At 32.5% G+C, this 24,309-nt stretch overlaps 1 protein-coding gene across 2 annotated transcripts in view; it reads left to right on the forward strand.

The window, feature by feature from the left end:
* The window catches only part of LOC106105524, a 40,268-nt gene extending 23,254 nt beyond the window's left edge, over nt 1-17,014 (forward strand). For both annotated transcript variants that reach the window (XM_013285890.1, XM_013285891.1), the window contains exon 3: nt 14,125-17,014. In XM_013285890.1, the coding sequence (XP_013141344.1) occupies nt 14,125-14,267 (143 nt within the window). In that variant the 3' untranslated portion in view covers nt 14,268-17,014. The remainder of the gene's footprint in view (nt 1-14,124) is intronic.
* The last annotated feature ends 7,295 nt before the right edge of the window (nt 17,015-24,309 follow it).

Raw genomic sequence — 24,309 nt, forward strand, 5'->3', positions numbered from 1 at the left:
TGCATTTCTTTTTAAAGGGGCAACACTCATGCAATATAGTTAACACACGTTAGCAATGTCAGGCGTCGCTGGCTGCAACAATTCTCTATAAATAACTTTATCACGAACTCGTTTACTCGTTATCATTCATATGTTTTGTAAACAATACTCAAACTATATTAAATCAATACCTAACGTGTGTTACGACACACGATTTTCGTAAAACTGACAACTTTCTAGATGCGATTTTTACAGAAATTAATATTTATACTCCAAATTTATCAAATTAGAAAAATCGTGTTGTATTACAGTTGTTAAAACAGAATTGAAATATTTGACAAATTCACTTTCATACTTAAAATGAGGTGGCATGGAACGTGTTAAAATCACTCCCATATCCGTTTATTTTGCTTAAAATAATTAAATGTGCCCACCCCCCGAATTCAAAGTAGCGTGTAAAAGGGGCAACGATTTGTGGGAACCATAACCAATGTACTTACTGTACAATTCTGATTTTGAAATATCAATTTCTAATCGAAATGGTCAGTAGTAATTAAATTTAGTTATTTCTCATTAAACGTGTCACCGTGTTTTTTTAAATTTTTGTCTGTATTTCTAATCCACATGACTATATAATTGTTTTGCTTTATTTTAAAAAAAAAAAACACATGTACAGCAGTTCTCGCAATGTTTGTTTATAGATCAATGACGTTCATTTGTTTATTTTTCCTTCCATCTTGTGGTTTCCTGGGTACCAATACCAATACATTAACTTGCCATTAATGAAATTCCTTCAAATAAATTGTACGTTGGAAATAATTTAATTGTAAAGTAAGGCAAAGTACTAAGTAAAAATGATGTTAGGACACTTTTTTTATTAAATTTACTGTCTAACTTAAAATCAAACATATTTTCTACGTTGCCTATTAAAAATAATGATGTTAAAACCGCTGCATTTATAACAATAAAATATCTTAAGTTGAAAAACACTACAGGTGGTCAAATTCTTGTTCGTTACAATACCATTGTCTTATGCAAATGTGTACAATTATTGTAAAGTTCCTATTATAATTACAAAGTACATTGTAATTATAAGACTTAAGTAATCGAGGCGTAATTTAAGTTACCCTTTGCAATGTTTTGATCGTAAGTAGAACGATTTGTTAATTTATGCTAAACTGCGAACACGTTCTACAATATGCATACGCGCCCGTGAGAACCGTGCCTTATTTTTAATGTTAAATTATTGTTTTGTTTTTAATTGAAAGCTTTTATTTGGGGCCAATTATTCTTTTGTTTGATGTTACTTTCTTTTTCAATTGTTTTTTCCTCTTATAAAAATTATGTTGTGTTTACTTGACAAGATTTCTAGTGTTTATTTTCGATTTTTTCTTTATTGTGATATAGCCCTCAAATCTATCAAAATGGTTAATTTTATATTTCGTGTAATAAGTTCATTGACTTTATAATTTCGAGATTATAAACTAACCGAAGTGAACACCCACCGTACAATTTGGCGTCGCAAATCGCGCTGTCTCTACCAAGCAAACCGCCGCTAGTAATGAGCGTAGACCGTTAGAAGCAATTTTGGCGGCACAACCTACATTAAACCGCAACCGAATCTATTCGAAAACTGTTTTGCAACTTGCAGCCAGAGAATTAAATTCACTTCCCATTTATCTCCATAAAAACTGTAATTAACTTACATATACATTTCTGTGACTTGAATTGAGCGTCTTTGAATGTCATAGGTTATTTTTAAACTTCTCTTATCAATTACTATAAAAAGTAAACAAATAATTTAAAAAATCAGTGAGAGCATTCAACTATAAATGCATAAAACACAGATAAGATCGGGTTTTATCGACCCAATCTGGACGAAGAAAAAAAAAATTAAGTTTCACACAAAATTTGCATAGATGCAGTCGCAAAACGGGTCAGTTCGGTTTACAGTGCGTCTCTTTCCCACGGACGATTAGGCGAATTCGTACGCTTATGACCGTGACGTTTATTGACAAAAATAAAAATGTCAAATTTTATTACGAAATTGACAATTTGTTTTTTATAGGCTATGATTACTGTTGTAGTGTTAACTATCTAGCACAACAATTTTGTTATGAATTTACAGTTAAAAAAATAAAATTTTGCATTTTAAATTTAAAAAATGAGTAATCATTTTTTCAAAGCTGTAGAAAAAATCTGCCGCCATAACAAGTGCAAATTGCCCCAAATTAAGTTATTTTCAAACCGAAAGGTTACTTAAATTAAATGCCCCGCCATTTTCACGGATAAAGCATCACTTGTTTGGGTACAGACTAAATAACATAAATGTTTTAATTAAAAAATATAAATTGAGGTCATCCGTTTTTATGATCTTGTAATGAAGCTATTATCGATTTGATATTAAAACATTTGTTCGGTTTATTTGTATATTTGTGTAAAACACTTGATAACAGATTCAAAACAACGCGCGACCACGAACAGACAAACAAACCGGACCGTTATATTGAGTTAACTTTCGATTCACGTCCGACTGCGTGTTGGAACGTACCGTACTGTTACGTACCATCAAAACAGATTATCGAATTAATAATCAACCTACTTTATACCATTAAATAATAAAAAAACGAATGGTTTATAAAAATCCGAGTAAATTTAATATCTACTAATGTTTATGATTTACACCCATCGTTAAATGCATAACTGGATTATATAAATGATAACTATTTTAACTAAAGTAAGCATTAAAGTGAAAAATCGCCAATCCAGCCGTTATACGTCACGCCATTTCCTTTCCCAAGACACCCGGTGACCCATATTCACAATGTTAGAATGAAATCATTATGTTCATGATCCGTCAATGCTTGACCAATCGTTTTTATGATCCGACCCCGGCCTTTCACTACGCGTCATATTATACTTTTGTTGACGTACAACGACCCCCTGATGTTTTACTTTCACACGTTTTAAAATACAGAATTTGTCCAATCTTAACGAGCGGTCACCTCGTAAAACCTCGTTAGTTAAAAAAATATTTAAAACGCTAAACAATCCCCGCATAATAATGTCGTAAAAATATAATATTTATGTGAAATCATGTGGCAGAATGGAACGATTGTCGTTGCCTCTTTTTATTGGCGGGTAAAATTTTTGATTTACGTTCTATATTTGAACTGTATTCTCTCACGTTATTCTTTGAGGTTTATGTTAGCGGTGTGCTAATTGACCTTAATACAGCTAATAGAATACTGACTTTAAAAAAAAACTTATTTCATAATCCACACTAATTTGAACAGTCAACTTGGGTGGCCCGAGCCATATGGTACCTTAATGTTTTTATTTTTCAAAATTTCAACTCGCACTGGCCGCTAAGAATATTTTTCAAAAGTTTAAAAAAAAATTAAAAGTGCTGCACTATTCAAAAAGCATTCGCGTCTTGGGAAAAAACCACTCAACTTGAAACACTTTAAACACTAACGAGTCGCACAGGTTTTAATTGTAAAAAAATAACACCACTTACAAAATCATTAAAGGCGAGATTGCCGGGAACACTTTAGTATTCTAGTCGCAAGATGGCGTTACTTCGCGACTAGGTAGGAAGACGATCTGGTAATCGAAGAAGGTAACTCGAGGAGAGCTAATCCAGGCCATGTGGTGACCGAGCGGACTTCTAAGTCATTACACCGATAAATAATTGCTCACAGCACTCGGCCGGGCTGCCAAATGTCGCAGTTTAACTCCCGTATCGTGTTTACCGTTAGGTACATAGATAATATACACTATTATTTTGCTTAACTACGCTTAACTGACGCTTCTAGATTAACATAGTTCTTTGTTTTTTGTCTCAAACATCTACACCATAAAGTCGTTGATTTTTGTAAAATTTATTTGCACCTCAGTTCTCTTTTTAATTCAATTATATGATATTTCAATCTACCGTTTATGCCTTTTAGAGTCGCAGGATTCTTTACCATCAGGTGTGTGTCTAATCCTTACGTATTAAAAACAACAATAGCCGTTCATATTCTTGCATTTTATTAAAGCTAGGATTACACAGAGATCACATCTCCCTTGAAACGCACGATTTAACGCGAATTCGTTATACAAGTTGAATTATCTTGAGAATGAAAGCTTTGAACCTGTTACCTTATTAACATAGCACCGGCCATTGTGCATAGTACGTATTCATGAGTAAACATACACCGTTTTTTGTTGCCATTGTCCGTGTAATACTTAGCATCTCTCTCCCCTAACCGATCCCTTTTCTTCCCATTGTTAAGCGACAATGGGAAAAGACAGTGGCTGCCGAAATTGGTCCAGAGGTCGTATCTTACAGAGCTCAGGTCAAACCGACAATAGAAAAGATCGTGTTTACTATAAAAAAACCGATATTTACGCGAGTCTCTTCTAGTTTCGAAGCTTTTGACAATGGTTAATAGTGGTCAAACAATGGCACCTTTTGTTCTATACATCGTTTAGCTACCGTTGTCCGTTACTTGTTTCTGTATTATCTGGTGCTTTGTTCAATAGATTTATAGTGTAATTTTATCTCCCGTTTTCCAATAATTCAAATTTAAACGATGGGAATCACTTCTTGTCCAGTACTTTTGTGTAGTAACTATACTCAAAAATGTTAACCATAAGAATATTTAGTGACGACGAAATAAATCAATTTTTCGCTCTATTCTACCGTTACCGTTAATTTACTTATAAACATTTAAAACCCTTAAAAATATACTTTAAATTCCTAACGGTGAGGTAAAAGTGACTTAAAAGGGCATGTGTTTATCGAGAGCTTTATGCTCTTAAAACTTAAAGTTAAAGTAAGAAATAAGTGTTACCACATTTTTTAGTAAAAAAACAAAGTTGCATCACACGTGTATCGATTATAAGATAAAGGCGGCGCACGGTAGCTTAACTATCGAACAGTTCAAGTGGCGGATAAAGCGCTTTGATGTCCGCCGGCTGGGAACCGCTTTCATCTCGCCGATGCATAGGTGCTCTATTATCCCGTGATTAAGGCCGTCTCCACTGTACAAACAATTAACACGTTTAAACATATTGATGGATTTCGCTTAATGATACAATAATTTTTAATACTATTGTTTATTTATGGGAAAATATCAGTTTAGTATAAACAATTATTAACTTTACTCTATTTGTAAGATAATGACGGACATTATTATTTAATTCTATACACGTAATCGCTTGGAGAAATAAACAAAAATGTAGTGAACCCTAAACATTTAATTTTATTGACAAAATTTTTGATATTTTACGAAAAGTTTTGTCTTCGTAGAGTTGTTCAATAAAAGGACCAAATAGTCTTAACACCGGTCTTACAGTAACCCGCAGCACAGTGTAAATAACAGTAGAGCGTTAATAAATACAGACATAACTCCTTGAATTACCATAGACAAGGCAGCGCTACGTTTACAAAAGCAAACATCAAATATACACTGTGTACAAGGAAGTGCAGTCCGATCTACATTTATGAATTCAGATTATGTCTATGAATATTAAATGAATGTGAGAAAGTTAAACAAAGTTTAGATATCTTGAACAACTCTTAGAAACGCTTAGTTGCAGTTATACTAGCATTCGCCCGCGACTCCATCCCCTTAAAATAAAATTAAAAAAAAGTACATAGATATCGAGATTCCTTCAGCAATTTTGTTAAGTTCGGCTAACTCTAATCCATCTAAATTTTCGCATTTCTAATGTTAATTAGATAAGAAGTAAGATAGAAACTCAAATTTCTCATCATTAGTACTTTAAAAGCTATAATGGAAACTCTGATATATTGTTACAAATAAATGGTTCTAAAATAAGAATTAAATTATGGTTACAATATTTTCAATTACACCTTGAACACTATCCTGGGCTTCATTATTCCTCGTCTAGTACTTACATATGCATCCGACTCCTTATACGCTTCATTGCAAAAAGTTGAACACAAAAAAACGCACAGGATATTAAATTGGTTTTTTGCTTGTCGTGCGCTTTATTTATTTTTATCGTAGAAACTTCGCATTAAAGATTACGCTACCCGTAGAGAGAATGGATGAATTAATTAAAATCTTTTTTATTCATCAATTAGACTTCAATATGGCTAGAAAGTTTAATAAGGGTGCATACTGACGTTAATGATACACTGCGAACATTCATGTCGTAACATCGAAACAATTCCTAACCACACTACTCGACCTGTAACATGTTACACTAAATTTGATTTTGTTATCCCTGTTTTTTTATCTAATAAACGAGAGGGATGATATGTTCCTTTACCAAGGATTTCAACAAAGAGGTGGTTTGTAAAACATAAATTTTCTTACGACTTAATAGGGACATTTATTTAGACAATGAAAACGCACAGAAAACTGCAATTCATGATAAAAATCTGCTGTACTTATGTAGACATGTTACTGAGAAATAATTATTTATTGTATTGTACAAAATACCTTAATTTCCTGTAGTGTTGTTGAGATAAAACACACAAAGGAAATACATTTAAAAAAAAACTTTAGCTCTCCTTTTAGCAGTTAATAAATGCTTTAAGTCTGTATTCGTGACAGTGTATTTATCTCTGTTCGTGATATTTCGACACTCTTAACTTACACTGCAATTTAAATTCGAACGAGAAAATTATTCACCTTGAAAGGGATCAAAAAAGGAATAAACAACGAATTAAAAGCTAAAAGTACATCGACTCTTATACTTTCTAAGATACTTATTGAAATCTTTTTTATCTATATTATAAAGAGGAAAGATGTATTTTTGTATGTATTGAAATATACCAAAATTTGCTGGGCCGATTTCTAAACATCTTTCACCGTTAAAAAGCTATTTTATCAGTGAGTAATATTTTCTAAATTTTTTAATTTCACGGGGACGAAGTCGCAAGCAATAGCTAGTTATCATATAAAATTTAAAGTTCAATTTAAAATTCTTACAACTCTAACCGTCGTCGACTTCTTTCATGTATTTTTAAATACCAACGCAACTGGATAACCTTGTATTAATATGTAGCATTTTAATAACCTTTAAATGGTTAATAAACGTTAACATTCTCGCTGTTTAAGTGAGAGTGAGGCCATTCAGAAATAACATGAATGTTATAATAAAACGGAAATCTAAGTTACGCTGTGCCTAATTACACTCATAAGAGTACTCACGTTCTCTATGTCTTAGCAATGTAGCTGGCAAAAACTTGCCTAATACTATCGATGATAAGAAATTAGACAAAATAAATTAGACTATAGACTTTTAGGTTACATGTATAATCGTAACTGTGGGCGGAATTAAACGCAACTGAAACTGGCCGTTATGCCAATGTTTGGTGCAATAAATCCAGTTAAAGTTGTTATTGCCAGCGAGTGGACGGTAACCAGTGCTCCGTTTCAACACGCGACAATGGCCGCAACACCTCCCTCACTTTCACAGTTACGTACGAGTTTCTAAGTTTCTATAATGGCCGCACTCCAATGAAAGTTTACAACGCAAATCAGACACGTTCGCTGTTCCGTGTGTGATTGAATTATATAGCAATTTTATTCTAACGGTTTTATGGGCTTTTTGCACACGAAATGCAACGTTATATATAACTGTACTTCGATTATTTTTAATAAAACTTTTAATTTTTACACTTGAAAGTACTTGAATGTAAGGTCGTTGTAAAAACTTTTACCCAAAGTAAAACGAACTTTCAAGTCAAAGTTGCGGATAAAAATTGTATTAGTACAACTTTTTACGTACTTTTAACAAGTCAATAAACTGTACTTCAATATGCAAACATGTTTCAACAAACCGTTACCAAATATCTGCATAACAACAATCTCGCAAATATTGATTCTAAATGCCAGATTTATCAAATCCGAAGGAATAACACACCCATGACATTGCTTCACGAAACCAAAGCAAACATGTCAAAACGCTATCACGCGTTATCTTACAGGAATCCAAAACTTTTCTGTCAAGTGCACGCGAAAGTACGAAGTATGTATTTACTTTAGACACGCAATATTTGCCTATAGCTGTGTTCGAACTTACGTTCACACGATTCACTTAAATAGGTCAAGTTGATGTTATAGACCTTTACAAACAAAATGTTTCGCAATATTTCAACTTGAGGACAAGGGTCGTTGACTATATTGTCATACAACCTATGTAATGTTAATTTTATTCATTAAAAAACGCAAATAAAGTGGGTTTTTTAATCTCAGTAGCTCATGTGCGCATCGGGCAAAAATACCGTAGACTCCTAAATTAAACAATAGTCGACTTAAATCTTTAAGTTTTCATAAAAATTATTTTCAAGATGACTATCTAAAACATGTAATTTCCAAACCCAAAAGCGAAGCATCAATTCATCATTTTACGAAGATGTAATCTAAATAATTGCGGAGTATCGCATACACAAATAATATAGATCTAGGTAACAATTAGCCGTGTGATTTAGATCCTAGGTTTGCCCAAATTGCTCTCGTTCGCTGTAAAAACGCTTAACGAAGGACCTAAGTGTAACATTATTCGTCTGTACAATAAACATTTTAAAAAAAATTGACCAGACAAAAGACAACTACTTTAAAAAACATATTATTCAAAATGAAAATTTAAAAATGCAAAATAACTTAGTCAACTTCGAGTATAAAAACAAATGAAAATGTAAACGTAAGGTTTCACTGCCATAACATTTAAACAAAACATCATCTGTGAGATAAAATGTTTTTGTACATCAGTGGAACTGATCGTCTATGAGAGGGAAAGTTACCAACAATATCGCGTTTGTTGTACAAGCAGTATAAATAGGTTAATAAATCGCTTTTGTCCCGTGACTCAGTTGTCTATAATGGTACCGACTGCGACGCAATTTCCTGCGCAAGCGCACCATTGTTCGCTCATGCAAACGAAACACCTAAATGGACATGTTTATTTAATGTGCCACGAATTCCTAATTATCTTTGATTGTATACTATTACTTTGTTTGTTAAATGCTATATATATATATATAAGACTTACTTGAACTTATCTATACTTTACTAATATAATAAAGCGTAAACACACTACTTCGTGGCGTACGATGTCAGCAATCACAGCATATTTTTGAATATTATTTTCTTTAATAAAAGCCCTACACTTCAACACGCTTAGGTTATATATTTTATAATTCATCAATCAATTTTTCAATTTTCATTTCATTCAATCAATTTTTTTTTCTCAATTAATGTAAATCAATTGAGAAAAAAAAATTGATGTGGGGAAGGGGCCATAAACTACAAGAAGCTAACATTAAGGAAGCAAGGTTATTTATGGTAACGGTAATTTTGACCCATGCAATTGAAATTGTAAACAATGAAATAAAGTTTTTATAATTTCGGACGGGAACAGCTTGTTTTAAATTAAAATGTCATTCGAGAAAAGTAGTATTCAAACTTTTTTTTAACCAATAAATTGTTTAATTGTAAAAAAATTTTCGCAACTCCGATTAATATGACAAGTTTATTAATTCAAAACAAACACTAAATAACGGTACATTAACATTAAAAGTAAAGCGCGGGTCTATGAGCGATAAAGTATATCAAGATAATATTTAACAAATGTTAAAGGGGATACAAAGTTACCTGGTGCCGTGTCACTTATTTGTTTAGGCTTCCACTAAAAACCAGTAGCCGGCACTATACGTAGCTACGTACGGTGCGACCTTTTTGTTACTTTTTTTTATCTTTATCGTCCAGTTGCACTAGACTAGGGTTGTCAACTGCGTATTTTTCACAATAATTTTCGTAAAAGATACTGACCATATGACAAATATTTTTTTATTATGATTGGGTTCATACATTTTCTATATTAATATTATAAAGATTTTAAAAATTCTTTCACCGTTAGAAATGTAATTTGTTTATGAGTAACATAGACAATATTTTTTCAATTCATGCGGGCGAAGTCGAGAGCAACATGTAGTAGTTAATATGATAATCGAAAGTTAGTAAACATGACACATATTATGCCGTGGTATATAAACTTAGTTCAGTAGAACATAAACAGTTTGTGAGCTATGAATGGAGGCGTTGGCGTTTGCCTGGCCTCAGCACGCACCGTATCCGCGACCGTCGTTTTGACATCAACTCGCCTTTCACTTGACCTGGATATTTGGGAACTGGTTCGTAATCACAATGCGAGCTTGCATTCCCTACAGATCTTATACGTATTGTAATTGACGTTTCCTATCAAATATTTGAGTACAATAGTATGCAATATCTTCCAACATCATTGACACACTAAGCTTGTATATTACAAGTTTTTTGTCGTATTCTATATCGGGTAAATTACATAGCGTAAGAAAAAAAAACATGTAATGATGTATGACACGTCCGTGGCACATTCTCAGTAAACAAATTGTACAAGATATGACAGCTGTAGCACCGTTCACCCAATTATAGCAGCCCTGGAATATAAATAAAATAAAAAGCATCGCGCTAGGGCTCCGAGGCAACCTGTTTGGACGCCGCCTACGCCTCACAAATCAGCGCCAGTTTTTCTTAACCCCCCCCCCTCCCCCCCATACAATCATACTAAGCTCGTAGCGACCATGCCCGATCAGGTTTAGACGTGTTTCGGTGTGACCCGACAAATGGCACACGTCATACGAGTTTTACCACAATGAAGAAATGAGTCACATTTGTCAATACAAGTGGCAGGGATTACCAACATTTTAAATCCACATTTATCAGGAAAAAATGCATTTATTATCATTTAATTAACTATAACTTGTGATTGGTCATGTAGCATGTGTCTGTGGTATATCAAAGTGGAAGTAATAAAAGTTATATTAAAAAAATGTTTACAACCCCTGTCTAGTGTTATGCAATCTACTTTCAAAAAAGCTTACACGTCGCAAATTCAATGTGAAACCGCTATTGCGTGGGTTCTGTCTGCTGGTGAGTTTACATTCACAATTTTACGCCCGCCTACAAGTTTCTCTCCTGTTCTCAAATTGTTTACCGACGTCACGATTCGTCACGGGTTTGTTAACATTGAAAAGTTGGTTCTTTAGCAAATTGTTTTTTATTTTTAAAGCCACAACCAATGTTATGCGATTTTTTTCCACAATACTTGCATTTCGCAACATCTGTCTTAAGCGTTCTTTGTTACAGAGCTTCAGTACAAGAATACGTTTCTTAAAGTTCTTTGAAATGGAATTTACTTTCAAAGTAATATTTTTTAATCCTTCCTGGTTTTTTAATGTAGTAGATATTATTGTATACTTATATTTTACTCATAATTGGCGTACAAAACTTTACATATCTGTCATGGTTGCTTTCGAAAACTCAACAAGAAAATAAAAAGTATAGAAAATATTCTGTTCACAATATTTCTGTCACGTCATTACTTCATTTTTGTCGTGTATCGTCATTATAAGCGGCTAATAACAAAGGGTAGTGACAAAACAACCCTTAAAATTACTTCTACATTCACGCCCTCGCTTCGTAAAGCGTGACTCAAAAAACCTCACGAGAACCTTCATGTTTCTAGTTTTGCTTTTATTTTTCCCACTCAAGGATTCCGTTCGTGTAATGGAAGGACGAGAGACGGATGTATATTGAATTCGTGCGTTGAATTCGTTATATATTTAGTTTTAGAAATGTTGCCAACATAATATACTGACAGAGTTGTCAACAATGCTCGAAACATACTATAAAAATATGTTTTGTGTATTTAAAAAAGTAAAACAGACATGAAAATATTCACTTGTTCAAAGTTACACGCATGATCGCAATGACATACGGTGAGTAGGGACCGCAAATTGTAGCAAATTGTTCTGTACGCTGGTAAACAAGTGGTACGAAAGAGAGGGCGTCGTTCGCCCGCAGATATTTAGGTCGACCAAAATAACCACGGCTCTCCTCTCGCGTTCAATAAAACCGGCCATTGGACCACTCGATTGAAGCACCTTGTTGGCAACACTTACCACTGAATCAAATGAAAAAATGTTATTGAATAATTCTGCAAATTTAAATAGCAATTTGTGTATTAAATCTCTCGAGTTTTTAAATCGCACTCTAGGATCAGTTTGCAGGTTATATTTTAGTTTTTTTCGCGCCGCTTCTGTCTTGTATTATTTTCTTTTCAGCCTAAATACGATAAAAGATTAATAATCTCCGAGTTACGAGTGTTGTACGCGTGTGTGAGTTGTTTGTACAAAATCATCGCTAGGCGCACGCGCTGATCCACCAAGGCCATTTTGTTTACGCACACCCGCATGTTTACTTCAGTCCAACCGTATAACCCGGCTAAAATAAAGATGTCGTACATTGATCATATTGTAGGCGATGTAATACTCTTTCGAATTCAGTCGTGTAATAGCTAACGCGAAATGGCGGGAAACGCTTCATTGAACGTTTGGCGGCAAACTATTGCGTAATCGAATGAAAGTATTTTCTCCGGATTTCAGTATCTACGAGTAGATTAATTATAGCAAAATGTAATGAAATCGAAATAATTATCTAAAAAAAATTTTAGAGGTTAGATTTCAAGCATGTTTTTACTTACATAACACATTTGAATTTCTATCAATTCGTTTTTTTCCTTTACTATTTCGAGATATCTTCCTTCTTAGATAACATATTTTTGTGACAGAAATTAACTCGTTTTTTTTGTAATCCATTTAGAATTTATTATCTTGTTATGTAGTTGACAAAAATAGCTGGCCAGTATCCACGTGGTTTGATTTGGCGGGAACCGAGATCGGCGTGGTCCGGTCGACCTTGGGCCTTGCGACGTCACTGACATAGTTCTTACTGCAGACACATCGGATTGGCCTTTTTAAGTTTATTTCGCACTGTCTCAGATCGATATTATCTGTGGGGACGCTTTACCAAACAATCTTAAAAGATCGCGCGCTTTTTATTGAAAAAAACTTTGGCGCCTTTTCTATTACAAATTGATTTAATCTTTTTACGTAAGAATTTGTAAATGTTTGTGCCATACTATTACAAAATGAATCTAATTGTTGTTTTCAATTATTGTCATACTAAGTTCTTAGGGGTCTTTAATTGGTCATTAAGAGAGTAAGAAATCTATACTTAGGGAGACTTCAAGACAGATCTGCGGCAAAAATAACGTTATACTGACTTAAATAATTACGTTTCAAATGTTAATTTAAAACAGTCGAGTTATATTAATATAGTGGTAAGGCGCGAAACGTGGCCTTGAGCGTGTTGCCATGTCGTTACTCAGACGGGAGACGACCGTCAGTCATCCTTATCTATTATTTCTTTATAATTCAACCTCTTATGTTAGTTTCATATTCTAAATTTATTAGATGTAATCTTATTACTATTATAAATGCGAAAGTTTAGATGAATGGATGTTTGTTAGACTTTGTAGCCTAAACTGCTGAACGGATCTCGATGAAATTTGTTAGACGTGGAGGATAGTCTGGAAGAAAACATAGACCTTTTTTTGATTTCATTTAATTCCTCGAGGACGAGGCCGCGGGCGAAAGCTAGTGTTTATCTAAATGTTCTGTGAATTGTCCGTAAAGCGTACCCAGTGTGTCCCCTTTGCAGTATCACAGCCTTCAGCCATTACAACGCAGATTAAACAGTAGTAAAAAACTCGTAAAACTTTTATACTTATTAAGGTCATAGACTTTTTTCAAATTCAAAAAGGACTACAAAGGGCCCGCCGCTTGCGACCAATTTTAAAAGGATTTCGGTACAAAATAAGTCAGAGATAGGGTGGCCATTTTTATATTTATGGTAGGATGTTGCCCTTTGTAATGTATTAGAAACAAAATTATAATAAGACATTATTAAATTTTACTTACCATTGATAAGATGAAAAGTTAATTATCTATAACTTCGTTTAATCCATCTGTCTACTATACTTAGTAAAATTAAGTGCAGTTTTTATTAATTCGTGTAATGGTCACCCTAACATTTGAGGGTACTTTTTATGTCGCTATTCTTTTGGAAGGAATCGTAAAACTGTCGGGACAAATCGCCTTACTGCGTACCCCACAACTGTCTTAACGAATAGGTTGACGCCTCCTACTTTTACGACATCTTTAATATCCTTAGGGCAACGCACCCTAACCCAGAGTTATAATTACCATTGTTCTTATGACCTTTTGTCTCTTTCCAGATTTCCTGAAGCCCCGAAAGAGGACAGCAAGCAATGGCAAGAAATCCCCTTCAGTGCACAAACATGAGTGCGGACACGGGGCACATATACGCCCTCCCAAGGTCGCCCGGCTCAACCAGACGCACTTCAAACGGTCCAGCTAGGCCCCTCCCGTAGCCGGGGCCTCGGCAACTGCAATCCACGTGCAATGTTAACCCGTGTAAGACTAACTCAACCCGGGTGACAAGCAGTGTGCATTATTTTATATCTATTTATTCTATGCCAGACGTTACGTGTTCCGGCGATATATTTAAGTTATTTGTAAGATAACTTCAACCATTATACTTTAGGATTCATTTAATTTCTCTATAGTTTCACTCGGTACAACACTAAATTCAACGCTCAACGGAATATTATCTCAAAACTTGTATCCGTTACTGTACGTTTTTACTGTCGAACAATTTGTTAAAATATACTGTCTTCTCTTATTCTTTAGGAAAAAGAAAGAGAACAATATATGTTAATACAATTGTTACTAGTAGAATGCAGTCAAATAGGCAATTTTTCTCACAAAACCACATGCAATATGGAAGTGCGACGTAGTTTTAAGTTTATTATGATCTCTTTGACATATTAATTAAGTTATAATAGATTAAGTGCTAAGTTTACGGCTAGAATGGAGTATATTTTAAGGTTTGGATTTATTTCTGATGAGTGCAAGTAACGTAATAAATGTTTCACTTTGAAAATGTTATAACGTTGGCGGGAATTAGATTTCAGTCGAAATGCGTTAGAATATTTTCGACGTGTGTTTGTTGCGGGCTTTTTGCGTCCCCCTAGTGCGCAGGCGCATGGGGGGACACGAAGAACAACGGAAACGATATAGAGTAGTAAAATACAAATACTCAAAATGGTAATTTTGTTGTACGCAACAAAATTTGATTTTATTTTTGCCAATAATATTTAATAAGTTAAAAAAACAAAATTTTATTTAAACGGATAATTGAGTATTTGTGTTTAGAAACATTTAGTGTAGCCTTTCACAGGTTAATTCGTTTTATTGTTGCATTTTGATGGATATTCTATAAAGAATTTGTTTTTGTTCTTACAAATATCTTATTTTACCAGGATAGTTTTACGAATGGCGTTTGCCGGCGCTAGATGGCGTCGTGTGGCCGCGGCTCTGTTTCAGTACAAATTATATCATTTCAGTTTTAGTTAGGAGAGTCGCGGCCTACGTTTTAAAAGACAATCATTATCATCATTTGAATTCATTCGGTTTAGTCTTAAATGTGTTTGGAGCGAGTTAAATTTGTCGCAGTTAAACCAAAGTTAAGAGTTAACTTGACAAGGCCTCGGTCGTAATGAAATGTTTTCTAATGAATTTCTTATTTTGACTATTTGACGATAACAAAATTAAAATATTTATAAAACGCCTGTTATAGACATTTTTACCTTTGTAATCGTTCTAATTGATTAAGTTTGTTTGTAAGAAGTTTTTTGAAGTTTGTGAAATTTATAAAATGTGTTTGTGTCGCCTCGCAGACAGATGTCGCTATTGTTTACAGACATGGAATAGATGTTTTTATAAAAAAATAATATACGTATGTTACACTATTTAACTAAACTACCAACTAATTTTATTATAAAATGTTAGTGTATTATAAATAATCGTCTAAAACCTTTATAATCGTTTTTGACGAATTTTTATTCTAAAAATAACAATATATAACCTTTGTTTTCGAGGCGACATTTAGATTGTTTTGAAAAATATCTGAGCAAATAAGCTTATTAAAGTCGGATTTTCATCACAATATCGATCGTAAGTTTTCAACGGGGTTGCTATGTTCGATCGTGTTTAAATATATTAAAAACAAAGAATAATGTCATATAAGTGTAAGATTTTTAAGTTAGATTAATTGGGGATGGCAACACTCGATGTTCAGCTCACTGATTACGTCACGATCTTAATTTATTTCTGTTAACACCTGTGATGTATTAAATATGATCTCAGAAGATAATTTAACTGTACGCAAATGTCATTATTTAAATATGCTACAAAATGGTAGCGAAGAAAACTGTATCCCTGTTGAGGCAATGAGAAACAATTTAATACATCAAATTATTTAAACATAGAGTAATGCGTGTACAGAGGGCGCTGACGGCACTGTAAATATGGCAACACCAGTGTATTTATTGTTAGTAAGTGCGTCGACTGCACTTTGTAAGGGATACAAACAAAAAAATAAATATAAGCTTCTGAGGCAAAAAAACAACGAACACTGCGGACTATCGCCATTTCAATATCATGTCAAAAATGCCACAATTTCAATAAAACGAACAGGTTATTTAAATTACTGCAAAACTAATTTAACAACACTATTTGTATCAATTATTTTATTTGTTTTATTGTAACAGAATATCACTGTCGCCACAACTGTAATTACATAATCACTTTGTAATTAATTTATTGAAATGTTGTTTTAATGCATAAAACAATTAACATTTTATAGAAAGTACAAATATTTTCATTTACCGTTATTTCTAATTTAAAAGTAATTTCCTTTAATAAATGCGAAATAACACTGGCGTCATAGAAATAATATAAAAAGATGTGGTCCGTAGTCTTCAGTGTACGTTGTATATAAATGTAGTGCCAAATAACCGTTCGTTTCCACTGTCTAAAGATTCGTACAATAAGTTAACAAGTTAACGAATGTCTCGCCAGTGTAAACCGACGGCAGCCGGCAGTCGCGAGGCAGCATTGCCTTTGGGCGCGAACATCCGAACCTTTGTACATACTTCGGCCAATGTTCTAATATGTTTTATTGTGTATCGAGTCTTATTGTGTATTTATAATTTGTATAATGTATAAAAAGTTTACTAGTTAAAAAAAGCTTACTTCATACTATTTATGTGTTTTATTTTTATAAATCCCTGAAAATCAAGTAGATATATGTACAATATTCTAGGAAACCAAAGTCAAATAATAGATTAAGAGCCCGGTCCCACCACTGGTTGCTAGAGAATCAGTTAATTTAAAAATGACGTCACTTTCCATCACATATTTTACACATTGCATTGTTATTAGACAATTTAAAATTTGGCGGGACAGGCCCTAAAATATGTAAAATGAAACAACATTTGGATGCTCGTATGAAAATGTTTATTGATATCACAATCAAGTCTACACATCTACCCGTTTACCCATCATATAGTCATACTCGTCGAAAATTGATGATTTACATGCAAATATAATATACCCAATAAATGTAAGTACACAGAAGCACCGCAACGCAGCGGTGGCGCTAGTATCTAAAATTCGAATACATATAGATTTGTTACACAAAGAAAATGAAAACTCTAAATTTTTCAATTAAAAGCAGTCTGACGTGCTACGGAAAATTTTCATATTCTAATTAGCTAGTGTTTGACATCAATACATTTACTACGTGTTCACAATAAAATTTCACGTGAAAACTGTAAAAAAAATAATTTTCCATAGAAAAAATCGTAGCTAATCAGTACAACGCTAGTTTGAAAAGTGACAAATTTTTTAATTCACAAAAATGTCATAATAATTCGCATAATAAACCACAGCAATGAGTAATAATACAATTATTTACGTAGATAAGTTATAGAAGAGAAATTAAAAACTGCACATATGCAATTTAAGAAGTTATTGTCTCAAAAAACGATTTTACCACCACAATACAATAAAACTGCTAAATAGATAAACTTTACACGAGCTATAGCCGCCGTTGTGCTCCAACCGAACTTGAGACATTTAATATAACTATACATTTACATACATTTACAACGATTAGAGTATTACACTTAGGCACATCGATTTTTTTATAAAATTACGAATTAATTCGAAAACGTGATCCTGTCACCGTCAGCTATACTACCACGAATCTAACACACATGTGATTACAAAATTACTGAACGTGAGGTTATTTGTTTAAATTTTTTTTAAAAGACATTTATTTAATTATAATCTATAGTATAAACCGAACGATGCAAAACGACCAATTCAGAAATATTACGAATTATCTAATTCAACATTTATTTAAATTTGAAACATTTAAAAACGACATCAATGCAACATCTTTCTCTCATATAATACACATAAGGAAAGAGCTCGAAAGCGTTCCGGAATGGGAAATGTTATGATAAATTTGTACTTTAAGTTTCCCATTTCAATCAGTGCTTAGTATTAGCGGTACAGGTAACGTTATGTGTTTATAAGATATATAATTACTTACTAATTTGGTCATAAACCTACATTGCACGAACTAATCTAGCATAAATGTCAGTAATGTGTAAACATCGCGCCTCTAATACACAATACAAGGATCATGTTGGACGCTACGAGGTTATCCCTTACCTTACGCTATAATATATAGAAAACAGCAAATCTCGATTAATCTGGACATTGAAATCACATAGAAATATTAATGATAACCTAGTTACAAATGTCAGATACGGACGGTGGACGACAACGAATATAAATTATTTTCACAAGCATTTTCAATATAAAATTAAGAAAAACAACTCTAAAAGTTTTTATTAGATACACAATACATTCGTTATCAATACACAATTATCTCAAATAAAACTAAAATTAATATTCATAAACTAAAATTCCACACATACTAAAAACTCTAAAATGCATATCGTGAATTGTGTCTAAATCTTTTAACTCGCGTATTCGTGTCGTCCACCGGCCGCTCCGGATTAAACATCGACGAACATCTAATCCTATGCGATACAACTACACCCACAGCTTGTATAAATCATTTCACATGTATTTCAATTAAAAGCAACGCTACATTAAAAATTCCCTGATATTCTATCGGGAAATGTGATGTAAATGTTGCCATTACATTCAAATGTGTGGATAATTTTTTGTATAATGGCAACATTCATTCCACTTAATAAAACGACTACTGCCCTATACAATCTATAAGCTCTATAGGTAAATATAAAATATTTCAGACATTTATATAATATTAAAAACTGACTTCTTAAAATTTGGTGTTGAAATCTGAATCGTAGTTTAAAAATTCAAAATAAATATAATTATTCAATAACAGTCCAGTTGTCCTAGAGTACGATATATGGACGGCAAAATTATCTTGGTGAAAACAGCCCTTTTTGTCATAGGTTTTATTGTAATACTTATAAGACAATTTACAGTAGTATTAAAAGACACAGCAATAAAAAATTATACTCTCTTAGACATAGCGTCGTTAAAACTCCAAGACAATTTATCACGAAATGTAGGAAGAGAATAAAATAGAGACAGCGTTAAAAAAAGCATTACATTAGAACAGAACAACTGGACCGCGCAGTTATCTAAGACATTATCAACTACAGACAAAATCACATTTAATATTAGTAGACAGTGTAAAAATAATATTTATAAACATTGGCCTATACGTTAATTAGAATTGTACTCCAACTAGTTGAGAAAGCTTATTAATATTATCACACATACCTATCAGGTAGATAACGTCAAGTGTTACAAAAGTTTACACTAGAATAGAGCCTAAAGTTAACAGCCGATAATGACACGTTACAAATGTACGATCAGACTTGTAGAGTAAATACTATGATATTTCAAGTACGGAGCGACAATTGTTCCCACTTCAGTTACACAACTTTGCCTTTAGCATTCCTGCAGGCGCCGCTGTTTTTATGTCCCTTTTTGAATTTCACTGTCACTGTTCACTATTTTTTAAATATTAAACGTGGTGCGCACATTCAAACGTTAAAATTTACATATTCTATATACCCACATATAAAGTACTACATAAAATACATTTTAGTGCACAAACTACTACACATGTGGTCGTTACAAAAGCTTTCTAAGCACATTTAGGACAAGGTAATTATCAGTCAATATAAAAAACGTGTTTTACAATTCATTGAGATGATTAGATTGATATTGTGCGTGAATTTTAGGTTTTCAGTAAGTATTAAATAGATTTTATGAAATTATATGTCTAATAGTTGTTTATTAAAAAACAAATACTTATGTCAACCGACATTCAAGCACATCTATTAAATATACACTATTGTATGCTACATTTATATAACTTTACAAATGTTTTTTCATATGAAACTGGTTGAGTACATTGTGCACCCACACATTACATATTGCATTCGATCAAGAAATGATATTGGTGTATAATTTAAATTCATATTAACCTTAAAGATTTCGTTGCTCTAATACAATTTGGAAATAAATTCAAGCGCCTGAAATAAAAGAATAGCACGTACTTGAGGACCGTCAACTTTTCTCACACTTTTTAATTTTGAAGTAATAAATGACATTTAATTCCTCCTTAAATTCCAATGGTATTAGAACAACGTACGTACTTTATTACATAGAAACTAACGTACATTGTAGAAACTATAGCCTACGAGAGGTGAACGAAAATGACTACTGAGAAGCAAATTATAAGAATCATTATTGTCTGACACTGGGTTATTGTCGAGACAGCAGCTCAGGCGACGAACGCCATACTATTGACTATTCATGTTTACTTTGAGACGCGGACTTACTGATATACTACTCACAGTCACTAAAGCAATCCCTTAGTGTGGATTTAGCATAAGAAACCTACGCTTAGTGTTTAATCATTAAGCTACATTAAAAGTAACATGTAAGTAAAAGTTAAAATTGAATTTAAAAAAAAATATTTTATCCAAACTGATATGAGAAAAAATTAACAGAAAAAATTTCGGTTATAGTGTAGAAAAATAAAAAAATATCAACATAAAATCACTGCGATGTGTTTTAGTAAATCAGTAAGCCCGGTCACTTTCACAAACACAGAAAACTACACAAGCGAGGCCGCGGGCAGATACGGCAATGCGGGACAAGGGAGAGGTGAAAAAATAAAAAATAAATAAAAAAAGGGATATTTGGATGTTTATTTACAACGCTCTCGTTAAAACTACGCGATTATAGAAAGAAATAAAACTTAACGTCAGTTCACATCCCCTGATCACCCACAATTTACAAAAAAAGTTAAATATCCGACTAACACAAGCCCTAAAATACCCACTGTTATAATAAAACGCCAACTAAAGCGTTATCGTTAGTGAATTACAAAATACACGCCTCCGTTTTACAATTATCTCAAATATAATCACAGAGGAAATTAATGACTTAATTCAAACAAAGTATCGATAAATGAAAATTATACATCACTATAACGGAGCAGTAGTTTGTACATTTAAATTCTGTTGGTTTCTTTTGCAGCTACATTTATACACATATAGTTGTCTCTATTGAATCAAAGAAAATTTAAGAGAAGTCAACATATGTTACTTAATGTCTGCAGTCGAAACCTACAATACAAGCGGCGATAAACTTTTAAATGTCGGTGCAACTAATAGATAGGGATGTTTCCACTATCGATATTAAGCATTACAATATCGATATCGACATATTTAAATTTTAGTAACCAAATTTATATCGAATATTATATAATTTGTTAATCAAATAATTTATCTATCTATTTGTGCAAATAAATGTCAATAAACGTGGATTTTCACACATAAAAAACATATCTCTGTTGGGTGTTTTACAAATGTTTCAACAGTGGAAACTCACGTTAATAATCATCGATAACTTATCAACATCCCTAAGGAACAGTTTTGTACATCACGAGAAACATTATTGCATCAACCCAAAAACAAATGAAATTAATTTAATAAGCGTTTTTCAATGAGTTAAAAAAAAGTCGCACCGATACTAAAATCGCCAATAAAAATATAAGCGGAAAATAAAATATTCTATACTAGTTACTTGAAAATGAAAACATACTATAGCTTAAGTCGGTTATCAAAGAGATATAAATTCTAATTAGCATTGATTATTCCATAAGGGCGGAGCTTAGTGTTTATTTAACTAGAAAACAATACTAAGGAACTGTTGAAATAAGACCCACTTTGGGTCGCTGCGCCAACGCAGTAAGTAAGTAAGTAAGTTGAAATAAACGACTATGTGTGAGGCATGTCACAAATTTAACTTTAAATTAGTAAAACAATAGAAATTACGAATTTTATGTAATGTAGAAACGAAATAGTGCCATAGGTCAAAATAAAGGTTCAATCTTATTCGGAGAGAGCACTGCCGAGCCTACTTTAGATTTCAAACCAATAATTATATTTAAAACGTGATCAAATTATTTTTTTATTATTATAACTCGTAGACAACCGACTGAAAAAAAGATCTTCAAACTTTTTAAACCAATTAATAAAACGTACAAAATGTACAGAATAAAATTCGACATAGAAAATTTTTATAATTCAATAAATGTTTTTGAAATATCCAAAATAGGCTATTGGAATTATTTCTAATAGCCTATTATTCTATTTCAAAAACAAACAACAAATGCAGACTGTGTTTTTTTATACAAAGGTATAGTGAAGTCAAAAAATTCAAAGATCCTTTTAAATGTTTAAGTATATAAGTTTTCATAATTATCGAATTTAATTAGAGATCATTTTAAAGTCTAATATCGGATAATATTTGAAATTAGAAGATATGTTATCTATTGAGTATATTAAATATTGAAAAATGATATTTTATTGATATTAAAAATCGATTTGTACGATTTTATTATAGAATTTATTGTTTGTTACTGAAAATAAATTATATTACAAATACTGAGAATTAATTAGTTTTTCATAAAAAGATATCGCATAAACATATCTCGTAATTTCAATTTCAAGCAACGTGTAGAAAAATGATCAAACAGCAAAGGTACAAAAAATGTGATGTTATTAAAACTTACATAAACAATGCTAAAAGAAAAAAAATCAGTAATCGAATTACAACCATTACAAACTAAACTTAAAAATAAAAATTTTATTGTCAGGCAGCAATGCTATATGTACTAAATTTAAAATAAAATTAGTCTTGTCATTAAAAAAACGTTTGGTAGGAATTAATTGTTACATAGTGTAAAATCAATAAATCTATTTGTTTTAGCGATTATTGAGGCCAATAATTAAATTAAACATACTTAATTACCATTAAAATTAGCAAATAGGGTGTACCTCTACCATATGGACACTTGAACATTCATAGAAAACCCACAAAGGGAAAAACACTTACATTACATTATGTACAAATTGATTGGTAAGGGTCGCTTAAATAAAAAAAATTCACAGCAGTACTAAAAAGTACAAACTATAATAAAACTTTATCGAAATATAGCTTCAAATAGAATCGCTTACAAGAAATCTATCATTAAAAATACCTACTATGTAGCATAGGAAAAATATATTATACATGTGTTGCCAAGCTATCAGGGGATTTACCGAATTACTGGCAATACCAAAAACAAAAAACCCGCAACACTAAATACCTCACTTCATTACACAACTATCGGCTACAAAATTAATATACATTGCAATTAATTAAAAAAAATCGATTAATCGTTCGTTATTTAAAAATTTTGCGCTAACACGAGTACACATGCATTTTACAATAGAAAATTATCTATGACTGTGCTAAAACTTTATAGTAACGTTTTTTTTTACCATTTCATAAAAACTTGTCTAATTCTACACAATTACTCCAACACCCTACACACACTTACACCTATATTAATAAAAATCCCCATTATATTTAGCAATTAAAACACAGCATTGTTTGTATTAGACACTAAAATACGTAATATGGAACGTAAGTCAGAAACGAACGAACAAACATCGCAACAAACTAAAATCTAATAAAATACTTTAAAATTAAAACCGTAATTGACATACAATCAGGTGGAACTTAAAACATCTAGGAGTTGCGCGCGCGCAATACAAACCATTTGGTACAAACGACTACACTACAATAAAACATTAGTAAATGCAATCCACTCGCTCCGATAGAATTACAATTGAAAAAGAAACATTTACATTTAAATACATAATGATTCGTCACTAACAACTACATAAAATATCTAACTACGGATAGAATACCTTGTGGTACATAATTTGTACATAGTTTAAAGTGCGATATCTGAAACTTCCTACATAAGGACACACGAGTCACAGTTTTGTATTAAAAATAGCTGTGTGATAGGAATGTTCTCTCGCGGCGTCACTCCACCGGCCTCCGGGGGCGCGCGCCGTCTGCCCGAGGTCGGCGAGCTTCTTTATTACGCACGTGATGCACTAAATCTTATA

This window comes from Papilio polytes, unplaced genomic scaffold (genome assembly GCF_000836215.1).
Source record: "Papilio polytes unplaced genomic scaffold, Ppol_1.0 DF822845.1, whole genome shotgun sequence".
In the NCBI taxonomy this organism is placed as follows: Eukaryota; Metazoa; Arthropoda; class Insecta; order Lepidoptera; family Papilionidae; genus Papilio; species Papilio polytes.